The 15000-nt window shown below is 45.0% G+C and overlaps 1 protein-coding gene across 7 annotated transcripts in view; it reads right to left on the minus strand.

Annotated features, from left to right (window-relative positions):
* Positions 1-3069: 3069 nt before the first annotated feature.
* Positions 3070-15000, minus strand: part of ebf3a (EBF transcription factor 3a) — a 44162-nt gene continuing 32231 nt past the window's right edge. For 2 of the 7 annotated variants that reach the window (XM_086194464.1, XM_086194463.1), the window contains exons 12-16: positions 11222-11287; positions 10689-10851; positions 10418-10612; positions 10146-10316; positions 3070-4558 (exon numbers count right to left, since the gene is read on the minus strand). In XM_086194464.1, the coding sequence (XP_086050590.1) occupies positions 4527-4558; positions 10146-10316; positions 10418-10612; positions 10689-10851; positions 11222-11287 (627 nt within the window). In that variant the 3' untranslated portion in view covers positions 3070-4526. Of the gene's footprint in view, positions 4559-9917; positions 10317-10405; positions 10613-10688; positions 10852-11221; positions 11288-15000 lie in introns of those variants that run through there. The other 5 variants (XM_086194459.1, XM_086194458.1, XM_086194462.1 and 2 more) reach the window with 4 other exon arrangements.

Consider the following 15000-nt stretch of genomic DNA (forward strand, 5'->3'; position numbering starts at 1 on the left):
CACACTTACACACATTCTCTCACACACACACTCTCACACACACACTCTCGCATACACACTCACTCACAGACACTCACACCACACACACACACTCACAGACACTCACACCACACACACACACACTCTCACACACACACTCACAGTGCACAGGTGTATCCATGCAGAGCGTTCAATAAGAGACCCATCAATAGGTGGATTATTGATCAGCAGTAATGGACGGAATCAGTTGGAGACGAAGCTGCAGACACCAGGAGACCCGGCGGAAGTGACCTCAACACCTCAGACAGGAAATCGAGACTCAGGGACAGAGACTACTATACAGATACTGTTCACTACTAGATTACTGCAGTAACACTGCAGTAATACACCAAACACAGATCATCTTCAGCGGTATCAAGATGCTCTCAGACTCCTACTAACAACTGGCTCCTCTAACCCAGGACGTTACATTTACACCACCCTACACACACACACACACACACACACACACACACACACACACACACACACACACACACACAGGCTGAGGGTCACATGACCTCAGCGCCAACTCTTCTCTGTTGTTGTTTCCTGCTGGGGAGGTCCCACTCAGACAGGAATCGCTGTTATTAGAAGTCAATCATATTTTCATCTAAAGACAATTCAGCTGTCGTCCCCGACCGTCATTTCGCCTCCTTTGAACTCCAGGAGGTCCCTTGTCCTCAGTTGGAGAACCCTGCATGAAAGTTCCTCCTCATTTGAAAAGTGTTGCTTTCACTGACTGACTGGTTTCGCCCGTGTGTGTGTGTGTGTGTGTGTGTGTGTGTGTTAGATCTATTATGAGAGACACAGATGAAGCAGATGAAGAGAAGGACAACAAAGGAAAAACGGGTGTTGATTGAGGAGGGGAGCTGCTGCTGCCACAGCAACCGGAGCTCCTGCTCTCAATCAGGTCCTCAGGGAGACCCCAAAGCGCGCGCGTGCACACACACACACACACACACACACACACACACAGTCTACATTTGTAACTGTCACTTCAAAGAGGCAGTTTGTCACACTTCACATCAAAGAATCTCCAAAAAGGTTAGAATCTTTCCTTTAAGACAAGCTGGGAAAGTTCATCTGGAATGTGAAGACATTCTGACAGCTGTGACCACATTCCGATGGACCTGATGACATTGACAGATGTAAGGACATTCCAACAGGCGTGACAATTGTTCAACAGATATGACGACCTCTGACAGTCGTGACAACATCCCAACAGATGTGAAGAAAATTCCCACAGATGTGACAACATTTCAGTGGATGAGAGGTCCTAACCTCCAGGTCTCACCCTAACCTCCAGGTCTAACCCTAACCTCCAGGTCTAACCCTAACCTCCAGTTCTAACACTTACCTCCAGGCCTAACCCTAACGTCCAGGTCTAACCCTAACCTCCAGGCCTAACACTAACCTCCAGTTCTAACACTTACCTCCAGGCCTAAACCTAACCTCCAGGTCTAACCCTAACCTCCAGGCCTAACCCTAACCTCCAGGTCTCACCCTAACCTCCAGTTCTAACCCTAACCTCCAGTTCTAACCCTAACCTCCAGGCCTAACCCTAACCTCCAGGTCTAACCCTAACCTCCAGGCCTAACCCTAACCTCCAGGTCTAACCCTAACCTCCAGGCCTAACCCTAACCTTAACCTCCAGGTCTAACCCTAACCTCCAGGCCTAACCCTAACCTTAACCTCCAGGCCTAACCCTAACCTCCAGGCCTAACCTTAACCTCCAGGTCTCACCCTAACCTCCAGTTCTAACCCTAACCTCCAGGCCTAACCCTAACCTCCAGGCCTAACCCTAACCTTAACCTCCAGGTCTAACCCTAACCTCCAGGCCTAACCCTAACCTTAACCTCCAGGTCTAACCCTAACCTCCAGGCCTAACCCTAACCTTAACCTCCAGGCCTAACCCTAACCTCCAGGACAAACCCTAACCTCCAGGTCAAACCCTAACCTCCAGGTCTAACCCTAACCTCCAGGCCTCACCCTAACCTCCAGGTCTAACCCAAACCTCCAGGTCTAACCCTAACCTCCAGGCCTCACCCTAACCTCCAGGTCTAACCCTAACCTCCAGGCCTCACCCTAACCTCCAGGTCTAACCCAAACCTCCAGGTCTAAACCTAACCTCCAGGCCTCACCCTAACCTCTAGGTCAAACCCTAACCTCCAGGTCAAACCCTAACCTCCAGGTCTAACCCTAACCCTAACCTCCAGGTCTAACCCTAACCTCCAGGCCTAACCCTAACCCAATGACACGTGTCCATATGAGAAAAGATGTCTTAATTATTTTTAGTCAGAAACCGAATGTGTGGAAAGAGAGAAAAGCCAAGGTGATGAAGGTCAACTAGCGCCAGTGTCACAGGTGGGACGGCGGCAGGTGTCCTGTCCGCGTGTACATGTCCAGCTCCCCCAACCTGGTCTGGGACATATCAGGAATTCTCCCACTTTCCTGCTTTAACTTTGACCATCCAACATGGAAACATAATTATCTGTAAACGAAGACAGAAACATAACGTGTCGGAGGACAATAAGAGACATGAAGTCAAAGAGTAATACATAATAATGAGCTGCTGATTTATCTCTTTGATCTTAACCCTGCGCTCTTTGTTCTTTTGTGAGAGGAGCAGACCATTAATGAGCACTCGTTTGCCCACTTGATTTCATTTATCGTCCACAGCAACAGACTTTAATCATCTGGCTGAAATTTGAAATCAGCTAAGACTTGATAGGCCACATGACCAACCACGGCCTGACGACTGTCGGCAGGTCAGGACAACCTTCTGGACTCCGACTGGTTTCCATGCGGAATGAAGTGCGAGTCTTTGAGAACGACTTTATTGAAGTGTAGAATTGTTGTGTTACATTCAAACACTCAAACATTTATATTAAAACAACTGAATTGTGGAGCTGATTGACTCCTCAGCTTTGATTGACAGGTGAAGACATCACAGTCAAGATAAAGAACAATAGTGGTTTTTCAGTGTTGAACACACACACACACACACACACACACACACACACACACACACACACACACACACACACACACACACACACGCCCAATGAAGACGACAGGACTCAACATCCATTTATACAAAACCATCTGATATAAATACATATTTATAATCTTTATGGTAGAAAACGTTTCCTCTGTGAGCTCGATGGCAGGCAGCGGTGGCGTCATCAACCACGGTGACACTGGAATATTCAGCAAGCGATAACTTTGGCAAAAGTCACAAATTACCCACAGAGAAAACACAGGGGCGGGGCTTATAAGTGCAGGGCGAGATTCAAGTGCATAGGGGTGGGGTTCAAAGAGACAGCTCTCAACATGAAAACAGACAGTTACAGTAGCCTATCAAGATACAGTATCGTTTTTACAGTGCAAGCATAAAAACAACCAAATAAAGAGTAGGAACACAGACAGGCAGGGGGCGGGGCTAACAGAAGAAGTGGGCAAGGTGAGAAGGAAGCAGAGTTTTCAGTTGTTGTTCTTTATCTGTCAGTGCACTGAGGTCATTATAACAATCAAAGGCCCCAAAGAAGCGAGTCCTGTCACCACGTGTCCGAAGTTCACATCAGAAATTCAGCGAGTTACTTCTTGATCGTTATTGTGCATTGAACAGAAAAGTTTATAATCAAAAAACTCATTTAAAAGTCAGAATTTTTTCTTTGTAAATTTAAAACTTTTTTTTTTTATAAAAAATCCCCAACTTTTGTTCTTGATCTTCTTTTTTGTGGGTGGCACTGACACTGACAGTTTGGTCATGACCTGCCCACCAGACCCAGACACAACTCTTATAATGCAAACAACTTTTCATTTGTTAATAAAAAAAAATGGATTCACAAACAAAACTTTTGGCACCATAACAACAGAAACGCACACCCGGAGTCACTGCTCAGATGAAGAGGTCCTGGTGGCTCATGCTCTTCAGTAGCTCACCCTCAGCATGTTTCTTTCCAGGAAACGTCCTTCGTCTGGATTAGCCGAACACTTTTCTCTGTTTCCTAACTGCTGGCTTTCCTTCCTCTCCTTTCCTGGATCCTTCTCTTGATGTCTCCTTGCACCCTCATTGGTGTCCTTGCTGTTATCTGTTCTGGAGTGTTCTGCAGCGTGCTGGGAAGTCTTTGTATATTGAAGGTTCAGTTCTGGCCCTTTGGAACCTCCAATGTCCAGAGTCTTCCAATCAGATCCAATTCATTTATGTATAAAAGTCACAAAATAAAACATGTTTACAGGGTTGGATTCTCTCCAATGGGAACATTACGACTTTAATTACAGAAAGGAAACTGACAAGTCCAATGTCTTTCTTCTTTAGTGAGGGGAAAACTCCGTCTAGTTAATCAGTTCTTCTTTTTATTCTGTGGCAGTATCACTACTCCCTTCCGACTGGTCAGCTGCTGCCTGAAGCCCCACCTCCAGAGACCCTGAGCCCCTCCTCCTGTTAGGTGACTGGGGCTCTTGGGCCTGAGAGGGAGGAAAGAGACAAGGACCAATGTTTTCTACATGGGAGGAACGACAAGGCCGGACATGGCTGCAGAGAGTCGGGAAACAGAGAGAAGGTCACATGAAGGTTACATGAAGATTAGGTGAAGGTAAGGTGAAGGTTACGACAAAAGTGATGTGAATATTATGAGAAGGTTACATGAAGGTTAGGCCAAGGTCAAGATTCAGATTCAGAAAACTTTATTTATCCCTGTGGGGGGCAATTAAGGGAGCAGAGAGCGGTACAGTTGGTGAAGATTATTTGAAGGTTAAGTGAAGGTTACATAAATGTTATTTGAACGTGCGGTGGAAGTTACACAAAGGTTACATGAAGGTTCTGCGGAGGTTATGCAAGGGGAACAATGACTCTTGCCCTAAGACAATCAGTTATCAAACTGGTAATCTTTTTCATTGTAACAAAAGAAGGAAAAAGAACTGGCAGCAAAGCCACGGTTGATCAGTTAGAAGTCGTGACCTAAGTACCAGTAAAGAAGACATTTGTGGGCTTTTAGGCGGGTGAGGAGGTCACATGACAGCAGGAAAAAGGACAGCAAGATGCTGGAATGAAGGGCACTGATGTGTTTTTCTAAAGAGGGAAAGAGTGTGATATGGAGGCGGGTCTCAGGAGACCTGCCTCCGCCACAGCCAGAAAACATGCTCGAACAGGGACGACAGCAGCAGCAGCAGCAGCAGCAGCAGCTCAGTCACAGCTTGTAATCCACGTTAGCTTCAGACGTAGCCTGGAGATGGCAAGGATGTTTGTTCAGGACCAAACTAATCCAGCATGGAATCATTCACCACCACAATCCTGAGAGATAAACCTCCGAAATCTGCTGCTGCTGCTCAGGTTGCAGCCCACTATGAAAGAATTAAGCTAATCTGCTGCTGGAGCAACCACAGTCTCTGCACTAAGCTAACAGCTGGCAGTCAGCTAGTTTTACTCACTTCAGGTCATGTAGGAAAATGATCTCAAATGTTCATTGACAACTTTCTCTATGGCCATGTTGACTGTAGCAGCCCTGGTTCATCCTGGCCTTTGAAGCAGCTGATCTAGAGTTCTATCCTCATATTGTCATGTCACATTCCGTCTGGACGTGTCGGGCCCTGTTATGGAGTGGTCACGGACTGACTTAGGACATTATCTCTCTTGTGTTGATAGTTTCTCTTCTTACATGTCAGTTCTTCAGCTCATCTGTTGTGTTTGTTTGAGTCTTAGTCACTAAACCAGCTTGGCTTTTTGTTCATTTGATTATTAGGAAACACTTGAGACAACCATGTGTGACCTGAAATTCTGAAGGTTCCTCAAACTTGTTCTCTTATGATCTTATGAAACCATATAAATCCATCCATCATCCATCCATTCATCCATCATCATACATCCATCCATCCATCCACCCATCCATCCATTCATCCATTCATCATCATCCATCCATCATCATCATCCATCCATCTTCATCAATCCATTCATCATCATCCATCCATCATCATCATCCATCCATCTTCATCCATCCATTCATCATCATCCATCCATCATCATTATCCATCCATCATCATCCATCCATCTTCATCCATCCATTCATCATCATCATCCATCATCATCATCCATCCATTCATCATCATCCATCCATCATCATTATCCATCCATCATCATCCATCCATCTTCATCCATCCATTCATCATCATCCATCCATCATCATCATCCATCCATCATCATCCATCCATCTTCATCCATCCATTCATCATCATCCATCCATCATCATCATCCATCCATCATCATCATCCATCCATTCATCCATCATCATCCATACATGTCAAGTCATATCAAGTCAATTTCATTTCTATCGTGCCAAACCCCAACAAAAGCTATCTCATGACTCTGTCCAAGTAGAGCAGGTCCAGCACCTCCCTCCTTCAATGAACCTCCACCCAACAATTCTCCATCAGCAGCACATCCTGCAACAGCAGCCACCAGAACCTTCCTTTACCAGCAGGAAGGTGGAGCAGATCCAGGATCAGTGGGGACGGAGAGAGAGCAGGAGAGCAGGACAGAGATAAAGACAGAGAATGGAGGAAGACAGAGAGACAGAAGGAAAGAGAGGGACAGAGATAAAGAGGGAGAGAAAGGAGGAGAGACTGATGGACAGAGACAAAGACAGAGAATGGAGGAAGACAGAGAGACAGAAGGAATGAGAGGGACAGAGATAAAGAGGGAGAGAAAGGAGGAGAGACTGATGGACAGACGGGGACGTGAGCAGGTGGAGCTACGGGTGGCAGCTGGAGCCTCTTCAGGTCTGGAGCCTCCTCCATTAGCACCAGGATCTGGGATGAGGGGAGCCCGAAGGCTCCGGAGAAAAAGATGAGTTAATAATATGTGTGAGTATGATTTATGTATGACAAAAATAGGAGGACAGTGAGGAAAGAGAGAAGCCCAGTGCATCATGGGAGATCCCCAGCAGTCTGAGCCTAGAGCAGCAGATCTAAAGGGTTTTCTATGGAGTTTTTCCTCAGTCGATGTGAGGGTCTAAGGGCAGAGGATGTTGTTATGATGCCATGTGAAGCCCTTTGAGACAAACTGTTTGTGAAAACGGGCTATACAAATAAAATTGCCTTGCCTTGCCTTGCCTAAGGGCCAGCCTAAGCAGTCCTGACTATAAGCCTGATCAACGAGGAGGTCTTAAGTCTGCTCTTAAACATAGAGAGGGGGTCTGGGTCCTGGACTGAAACTGGGAGACGGTTCCACAGGAGGGGAGCCTGATAGCTGAAGGCTCTGGCTCCATTCTACTGTTAGAACTCTAGGAACCAGCAGGAACCCTGCATCCTGGGAGTGAAGGGTTCTAGCTGGATCATAGGGGACTAGGAGCTCTGTCAGGGATGAAGGAGCCTGACTGTTGAGGACTTTGATGGTTGAAGAAGAATTTTAAATTCTGTTCTGAATCTGACAGGGAGCCATGCAGAGATGCAGTCCAGGAGAGACCTGGTCTCTGCTACCAGTTCTAGTCAACACGCGGGCAGCAGCGTTCTGGACCAGCTGGAGAGTCTTTAGGGACTTATTAGTCCAGCCTGGTAGGAGGGAGGTGCAGTAATCCAGCCTGGAAGTGACAAAAGCAGGGACTAGTTTTTCTGCATCTTCCTGAGCCAGGATGTGTCTGATCTTAGCAATGTTACGTAGATGGAAGAAGGCGTCCTGGAGATTTGTTGAATGTGGGAGTTGAAGGGTCCTGGTCTAAGAGAACTGCTAGGTTCCTACGGTGGTGCTGGGGGCCAGGGTGGTGCCATCCAGGGTACCTGTCTCATCAGATCAGGTGGTCCTCAGGTGTTTGGGCCCAGCACAAGAACTTCAGTTTATCAGAGTTTAATAAAGGAAATGATGGTCCTCCATGTTTCCTGTCCTTCAGACAGGCCTCCAGTTCAGTCAGCTGGTTTGTTCCATGTGGATCATTGATGAGTTCAGCTGAGTGTCGTCTGCATAGCAGTGAACATTAATGGAGTGTTTCCTGATCATGTGACCTAGAGGAAGCAGGGACAGGGTGAAGAGGACTGGTCCAAGCACAGACCCTTGTGGAACACCAGAACTGACTGTAGTGGTCTCAGAGGAACCATCATTAACTGTACCAACTGAGATGGACCTGGTAAATATGACCTGAACCAGTTTAGTGTGGTCCCTTTAATACCAGTGACAGGTTCCAGTCTCTGTAGAAGGATATGGTGGTCAATGGTACCAAAGCTGCACTGAGATCTAATCAGACCAGCACAGAGACCAGTCCCTCATCTGGTACCAGTAGGAGGTCACTGGTAACTCTGACTAGTTCTGTTTCTGTGCTAGGATGAACCTGGAACCTGACTGAATCCTGCAATCAGCTGTTGCTGTGGAGAAGTCACAGAGCTGTTTAGCAGCTGCTTTCTCCAGAACCTTGGAGAGAAAAGGAGGATGTGATGTTGGTCTGTAGTTGGTAGAACTTCTGGATCCCGGCTTGTTTTTGAGGAGGGTTTAATTCCTGCTACTTTAAGGACTGAGGGACGGAACCAGATACCAGCGTCACATTGATCATATCTAAGAGGGAGGGGCTAACGAGGGGAGAGAGTCTTGGAGCAGCTTAGTTGGGATGGGGTCTAGGAGACAGGTGGAGGTTTAGAGGAGGACATTATTGAACTGAGCTCATGAAGGCTGATGGGAGAAAAACTATGTGTGTCTGTCACCCATCCATCATCCCTCCATCCATCATCCCTCCATCCATCATCCCTTCATCCTTCCATCCATCATCCATCCATCCACCCATCCATCCATCCATCCATCATCCATCCATCAATCCATCATCCATCCATCATCCATTCATCAATCCATCATCCATCAATCCATCATCCATTCATCAATCCATCCATCCATTCATCCATCCATTCATCAATCCATCATCCATCAATCCATCATCCATTCATCAATCCATCCATCCATTCATCCATCCATACATCCATCATCCCTCCATCCATCATCCATCCATCCATCCATCCCTCCATCCCTCCATGTTCCCCCTCTCCTCCTGCTGAGGGTGGTGGGGGTGGAGCCTATCCCAGCAGCCTTCCCCCTGGACAGGTCACCAGTCCATGGCAGGGCCAACACATAGAGACAGACAACCATTGGCTCTCCCAGCCACGCCTACGGTCACTTTAGAGTCTGGATTAACCTGGTCCCTCTTGATGTCTTTGGACTGTGGAGGAAGCTGGAGTACCAGAGAGAACCCAGCAGGAACAGGGAGAACATGGAGACTCACCCAGAAAGACCCCGTGCTGCAGCCGGGGCTCCACCCACAACCTTCTTGCTGGGGGGCCACAGTGAGGACCACTGCTCCACCAGGCCGCCCACCACACACACACATACACACACACACATAAATACATACAGTATGTGTGTGTGTGTATATATAAAATTTTGCAGAATTTTTTTCTACTGGAATACTTTCAGCTGCCGTTAATGATTATCAACTACAAATATCTTTAAAAAGAAACTGTGTCAAAACACACAGACAGACACAAACAGACACACAGACAGACACACACACACACACACACACACACACACACACACACACACACACACACACACACACACACACACACACACCAATAGTGGCCTTCCTGCCAGTGAGAAAGAGCTCAGCATACATATTTAACTCTCAACAAACCTCTCTGTCAGAATCACTGACATCACAAACCCATTGTCCACCAATGCCTGTGTATGTGCACACACATGTATGTGCTTTTAGGTGTGTGTGTGTGTGTGTGTGTGTGTGTGTGTGTGTGTGTGTGTGTGTGTGTGTGTGTGTGTGTAGTGGATGTGTCTGTGGGTTGTGCTGAATAAAATATGTATTGGTTTGTCACTTTCCATGTGATACAACTGGTATTGCGTGTGTGTGTGTGTGTGTGTGTTTGTGAAAATCATCTGATTACTAATTGTTGACTTCACCAGTCACCAGTCAGCAATTGAATCTCAGATGTTTAACACCACCTCCTTGAGGTTGAATTTACTAACCAATCACAGAGCAGGAGGCAGCCCTGACCACTCCCTCCCATCTGGAAACAGAGGTACATTAAAACATCAGGAGGAGGGAGGGAGGAAGTGCAAGTTAGGGGTGAGGAGTCACCTTGCAGTCCGTTGGCGTTGTTGGCAGAGCAGTTTGGTGGAGGAGGTGGGGACGCTGTAGGCCTGACAACGGGAGCAAAGGCGCTCTTCTGTTTGACAGCAGCAGAAAAGGAGAAGACTCCATGGGAGGAACTGCAGTTGGACACCGCCATGGTCGGACTGGAGGGAACAACTGTAGCACACAGAGTCATTTAACCTGTAACTGATGACATCACACCAGAGGAGGAGGAGTAGTGTTTGTGATGTCATTGTAGTATTTACCTTGATACTTACTACCATAGGGCGAGGTGGCTGATGAGCTGTTCAGGAAGCCGCCAGGTGAAGATGCCACTCCCAGGTTTGACATGCCGTTGTTAGCGTAACCATTCATGCTGTTGCTAACAGTGTTGCCATAGTTACTTTGTTGTGGGGTGGAGCTAGGGACGTATCCTCGAGGTGACACGCTGCTGGTGTTACGACTGTAGCCAACTAGAACACAATCAATGACATGATGGACTCTTCACCAAATGTCAGTCAAAACCCAGGTGCGCGTCTTCGCTGCTACCTTGTGTTGTGTCAGACACGTTGACCGCCAACTGACCGCTGAAGGAGTTAACGCCCATCATGCCATGGGAGGCAGTGTTGCCTAGCGATGGAATCTGGTTGTGGTTCCGTGGGACGCTGTAGAGGGCTTCGGCAATGTCTGCAGCTCGTTTCAGGATGATCTCCTGCAGGAAGACAGGAAGTTGATATAGCTTCCAAATAAAAGTTCATTTCTTTGTGCTACAATACAGTTCAAAATTTAAAATAATCTGAATTGTGATGAAAATTTTCATTCTAGTTACGAAAATTTCTTCTACGTTAAATAACATGACCACCATGTGACCCCTGCTGTGCTTACGTGTGAGCGGGATCAAGGGTTATGATACCATGATTTTGGTTCGTAGTGACATTATACTATCTGTCGCCACCTGTTTACATCCTAATTTTATTCTTGACATGAAAAGTTTTGTTATCTCAACCTCCTTGAAACTGGTAAATTGGACATTTCCAAGTTGTGAATCTCGTACTGGTCAATAGTCTTCAGGGCAACGGTACCTGGTTGTTGTGTGGCATCCCATAGAGCGCCTCCACCAGGTCAGCGGCTCTCTTCAACAGCACCTCCTGCAGGTGAGGAGTGTAAGTTACACAGTGGTGTGTGTGTGTGCGTGTGTGTGTGTATGCATCCAACATACTTCAACGTCACTCAGAGAAAACAAGGAGATTAGAGGTTTTCAGCCGCTGAGAAGAACTGTCATCGCCTTTCAACAACATGCAAACACGCTCACGCGCTTACACACACAGATTAACAAGCACAAACACACACACACACACACACACACACACACACACACACACACACACACTGTTTATGGAGACAAATGACTGGCTGATTATTACAAGTGTTTCATTGTTCCGCTGCTAGATGAAACAAGACACACACACACACACACACCACAGCAATAGACTGAGAGGTTGGGGTGCTATCGCTGAGTTGGAAACCAATTATATTTTCATGAAGACACACACACACACACACACACACACACACACAAACCTCTCAGCAGCGGGAAGTGAATCAGTCTGAATAATCACAATAAAATGACAGTGATTAAATAAAGTGGAAGAGAAGCTGAACGCCAGCTCAGCCACATGGACACAGACGAGTTTTATTATTGTTAGAAGACAGGACTCATCTTGATCCTGCGGGTCAGTCTGGATCAGGTCATGATTGGCTTGATCCAGATTGAACCTGCGGGTCAGTCTGGATCAGGTCATGATTGGCTTGATCCTGATTGATCCTGCGGGTCAGTCTGGATCAGGTCATGATTGGCTTGATCCAGATTGAACCTGCGGGTCAGTCTGGATCAGGTCATGATTGGCTTGATCCTGATTGATCCTGCGGGTCAGTCTGGATCAGGTCATGATTGGCTTGATCCTGATTGATCCTACAGGTCAGTCTGGATCAGGTCATGATTGGCTTGATCCTGCTTGATCCTACAGGTCAGTCTGGATCAGGTCATGATTGGCTTGATCCTGATTGATCCTACAGGTCAGTCTGGATCAGGTCATGATTGGCTTGATCCAGATTGATCCTACAGGTCAGTCTGGATCAGGTCATGATTGGCTTGATCCAGCTCATCCCAGCTAACATGCTAACATTAGCTTATTAGCCATCCTACACAGCACCGGTAAATATTTGATGATTCTTCTCCATGAAATCATTTGAACTTGAGTTCAGAGAAACACATATTCTGACTGGTTGTTTCCCCACCAGATTCTGGGAAGACCCGCCCGACTCGGCTTCTGATTGGCTCCCACTTGTTGCCACCCAGGTGTCCTGTGATGAGATGCATGAGTGCAGGCGTTGAGGAGGTTACTGCAGGCCAACATTAAGGTCCGGCCCCTGCTACAATGCAGGCTTTCCAGAGTGAATTTCCGTCAGTTCCTTTTACAAACATTAATGCAGCCACAGTGTTGTTGTCCCCGCCCCCAACCCCCCACACCTTGTGTTGCCCTGTGAATACGTAGAAAACTGCTTTTACCCTGCCATTACGTAAACATCTTAAATTTTTCACAGGATTGATTAAGAGTCATTCCACATTGGCTAGCTACCTATAACTGTGAACCTGTAGTCAATAGCAACACTCCTGACGGTCACCTGGAACGAGAGCACTAGCCAATCAGAAGCAGAGGACGGCATATCTTCCCTGGATGTGGGAGGAACCAAGTCGCGCTGCTTTGAACAGTTAAACTTTAATGCCAACAAATAATAATCTTAACACATTCATACCACTACTACTACTACTGATAGCAACATTTATACCACTACTACTACTATGACTACTACTACTGATAGCAACATTTATATCACTACTACTACTATGACTACTACTACTGATAGCAACATTTATACCACTACTACTACTATGACTACTACTACTGATAGCAACATTTATACCACTACTACTACTATGACTACTACTGCTGATAGCAACATTTATATCACTACTACTACTATGACTACTACTACTGATAGCAACATTTATACCACTACTACTACTATGACTACTACTACTGATAGCAACATTTATATCACTACTACTACTATGACTACTACTACTGATAGCAACATTTATATCACTACTACTACTATGACTACTACTACTGATAACAACATTTATATCACTACTACTACTATGACTACTACTACTGAGAGCAACATTTATATCACTACTACTACTATGACTACTACTACTGATAGCAACATTTATACCACTACTACTACTATGACTACTACGACTGATAGCAACATTTATACCACTACTACTACTATGACTACTACTACTGATAGCAACATTTATACCACTACTACTACTATGACTACTACTACTGATAGCAACATTTATACCACTACTACTACTATGACTACTACTACTGATAGCAACATTTATACCACTACTACTACTATGACTACTACTACTGATAACAACATTTATACCACTACTACTACTATGACTACTACTACTGATAGCAACATTTATACCACTACTACTACTATGACTACTACTACTGACAGCAACATTTATACCACTACTACTACTATGACTACTACTACTGATAGCAACATTTATACCACTACTACTACTATGACTACTACTACTGATAGCAACATTTATACCACTACTACTACTATGACTACTACTACTGATAGCAACATTTATACCACTACTACTACTATGACTACTACCACTGATAGCAACATTTATATCACTACTACTACTATGACTACTACTACTGATAGCAACATTTATACCACGACTACTACTATGACTACTACTGCTGATAGCAACATTTATACCACTACTACTATGACTACTACTACTGATAGCAACATTTATACCACTACTATTACTATGACTACTACTACTGAGAGCAACATTTATATCACTACTACTACTATGACTACTACTACTGATAGCAACATTTATGCCACTACTACTACTATGACAACTACTGCTGATAGCAACATTTATACCACTACTACTATGACTACTACTGCTGATAGCAACATTTATACCACTACTACTATGACTACTACTGCTGATAGCAACATTTATACCACTAAAACAATGACTACTACTACTGATAACAACATTTATACCACTACTACTATGACTACTACTACTGATAACAACATTTATACCACTACTACTACTATGACTACTACTGCTGATAACAACATTTATACCACGACTACTACTATGACTACTACTGCTGATAACAACATTCATACCACTATTACTACTATGACTACTACTACTGATAGCAACATTTATACCACTACTACTACTATGACTACTACTACTGATAGAAACATTTATACCACTACTACTACTATGACTACTACTACTGATAGCAACATTTATACCACTACTACTACTATGACTACTACTACTGATAGCAACATTTATACCACTACTACTACTATGACTACTACTACTGATAGCAACATTTATATCACTACTACTACTATGACTACTACTACTGATAGCAACATTTATACCACGACTACTACTATGACTACTACTGCTGATCGCAACATTTATACCACTACTACTATGACTACTACTGCTGATAGCAACATTTATACCACTACTACTATGACTACTACTGCTGATAGCAACATTTATACCACTAAAACTATGACTACTACTACTGATAACAACATTTATATCACTACTACTACTATGACTACTACTACTGATAGCAACATTTATACCACTACTATTACTATGACTACTACTACTGAGAGCAACATTTATATCACTACTACT

Source organism: Aulostomus chinensis, chromosome 23 (assembly GCF_037954235.1).
Source record: "Aulostomus chinensis isolate RoL2024-O1b breed Wild chromosome 23, RoL_Achi_v1.0, whole genome shotgun sequence".
Lineage (NCBI taxonomy): Eukaryota > Metazoa > Chordata > Actinopteri > Syngnathiformes > Aulostomidae > Aulostomus > Aulostomus chinensis.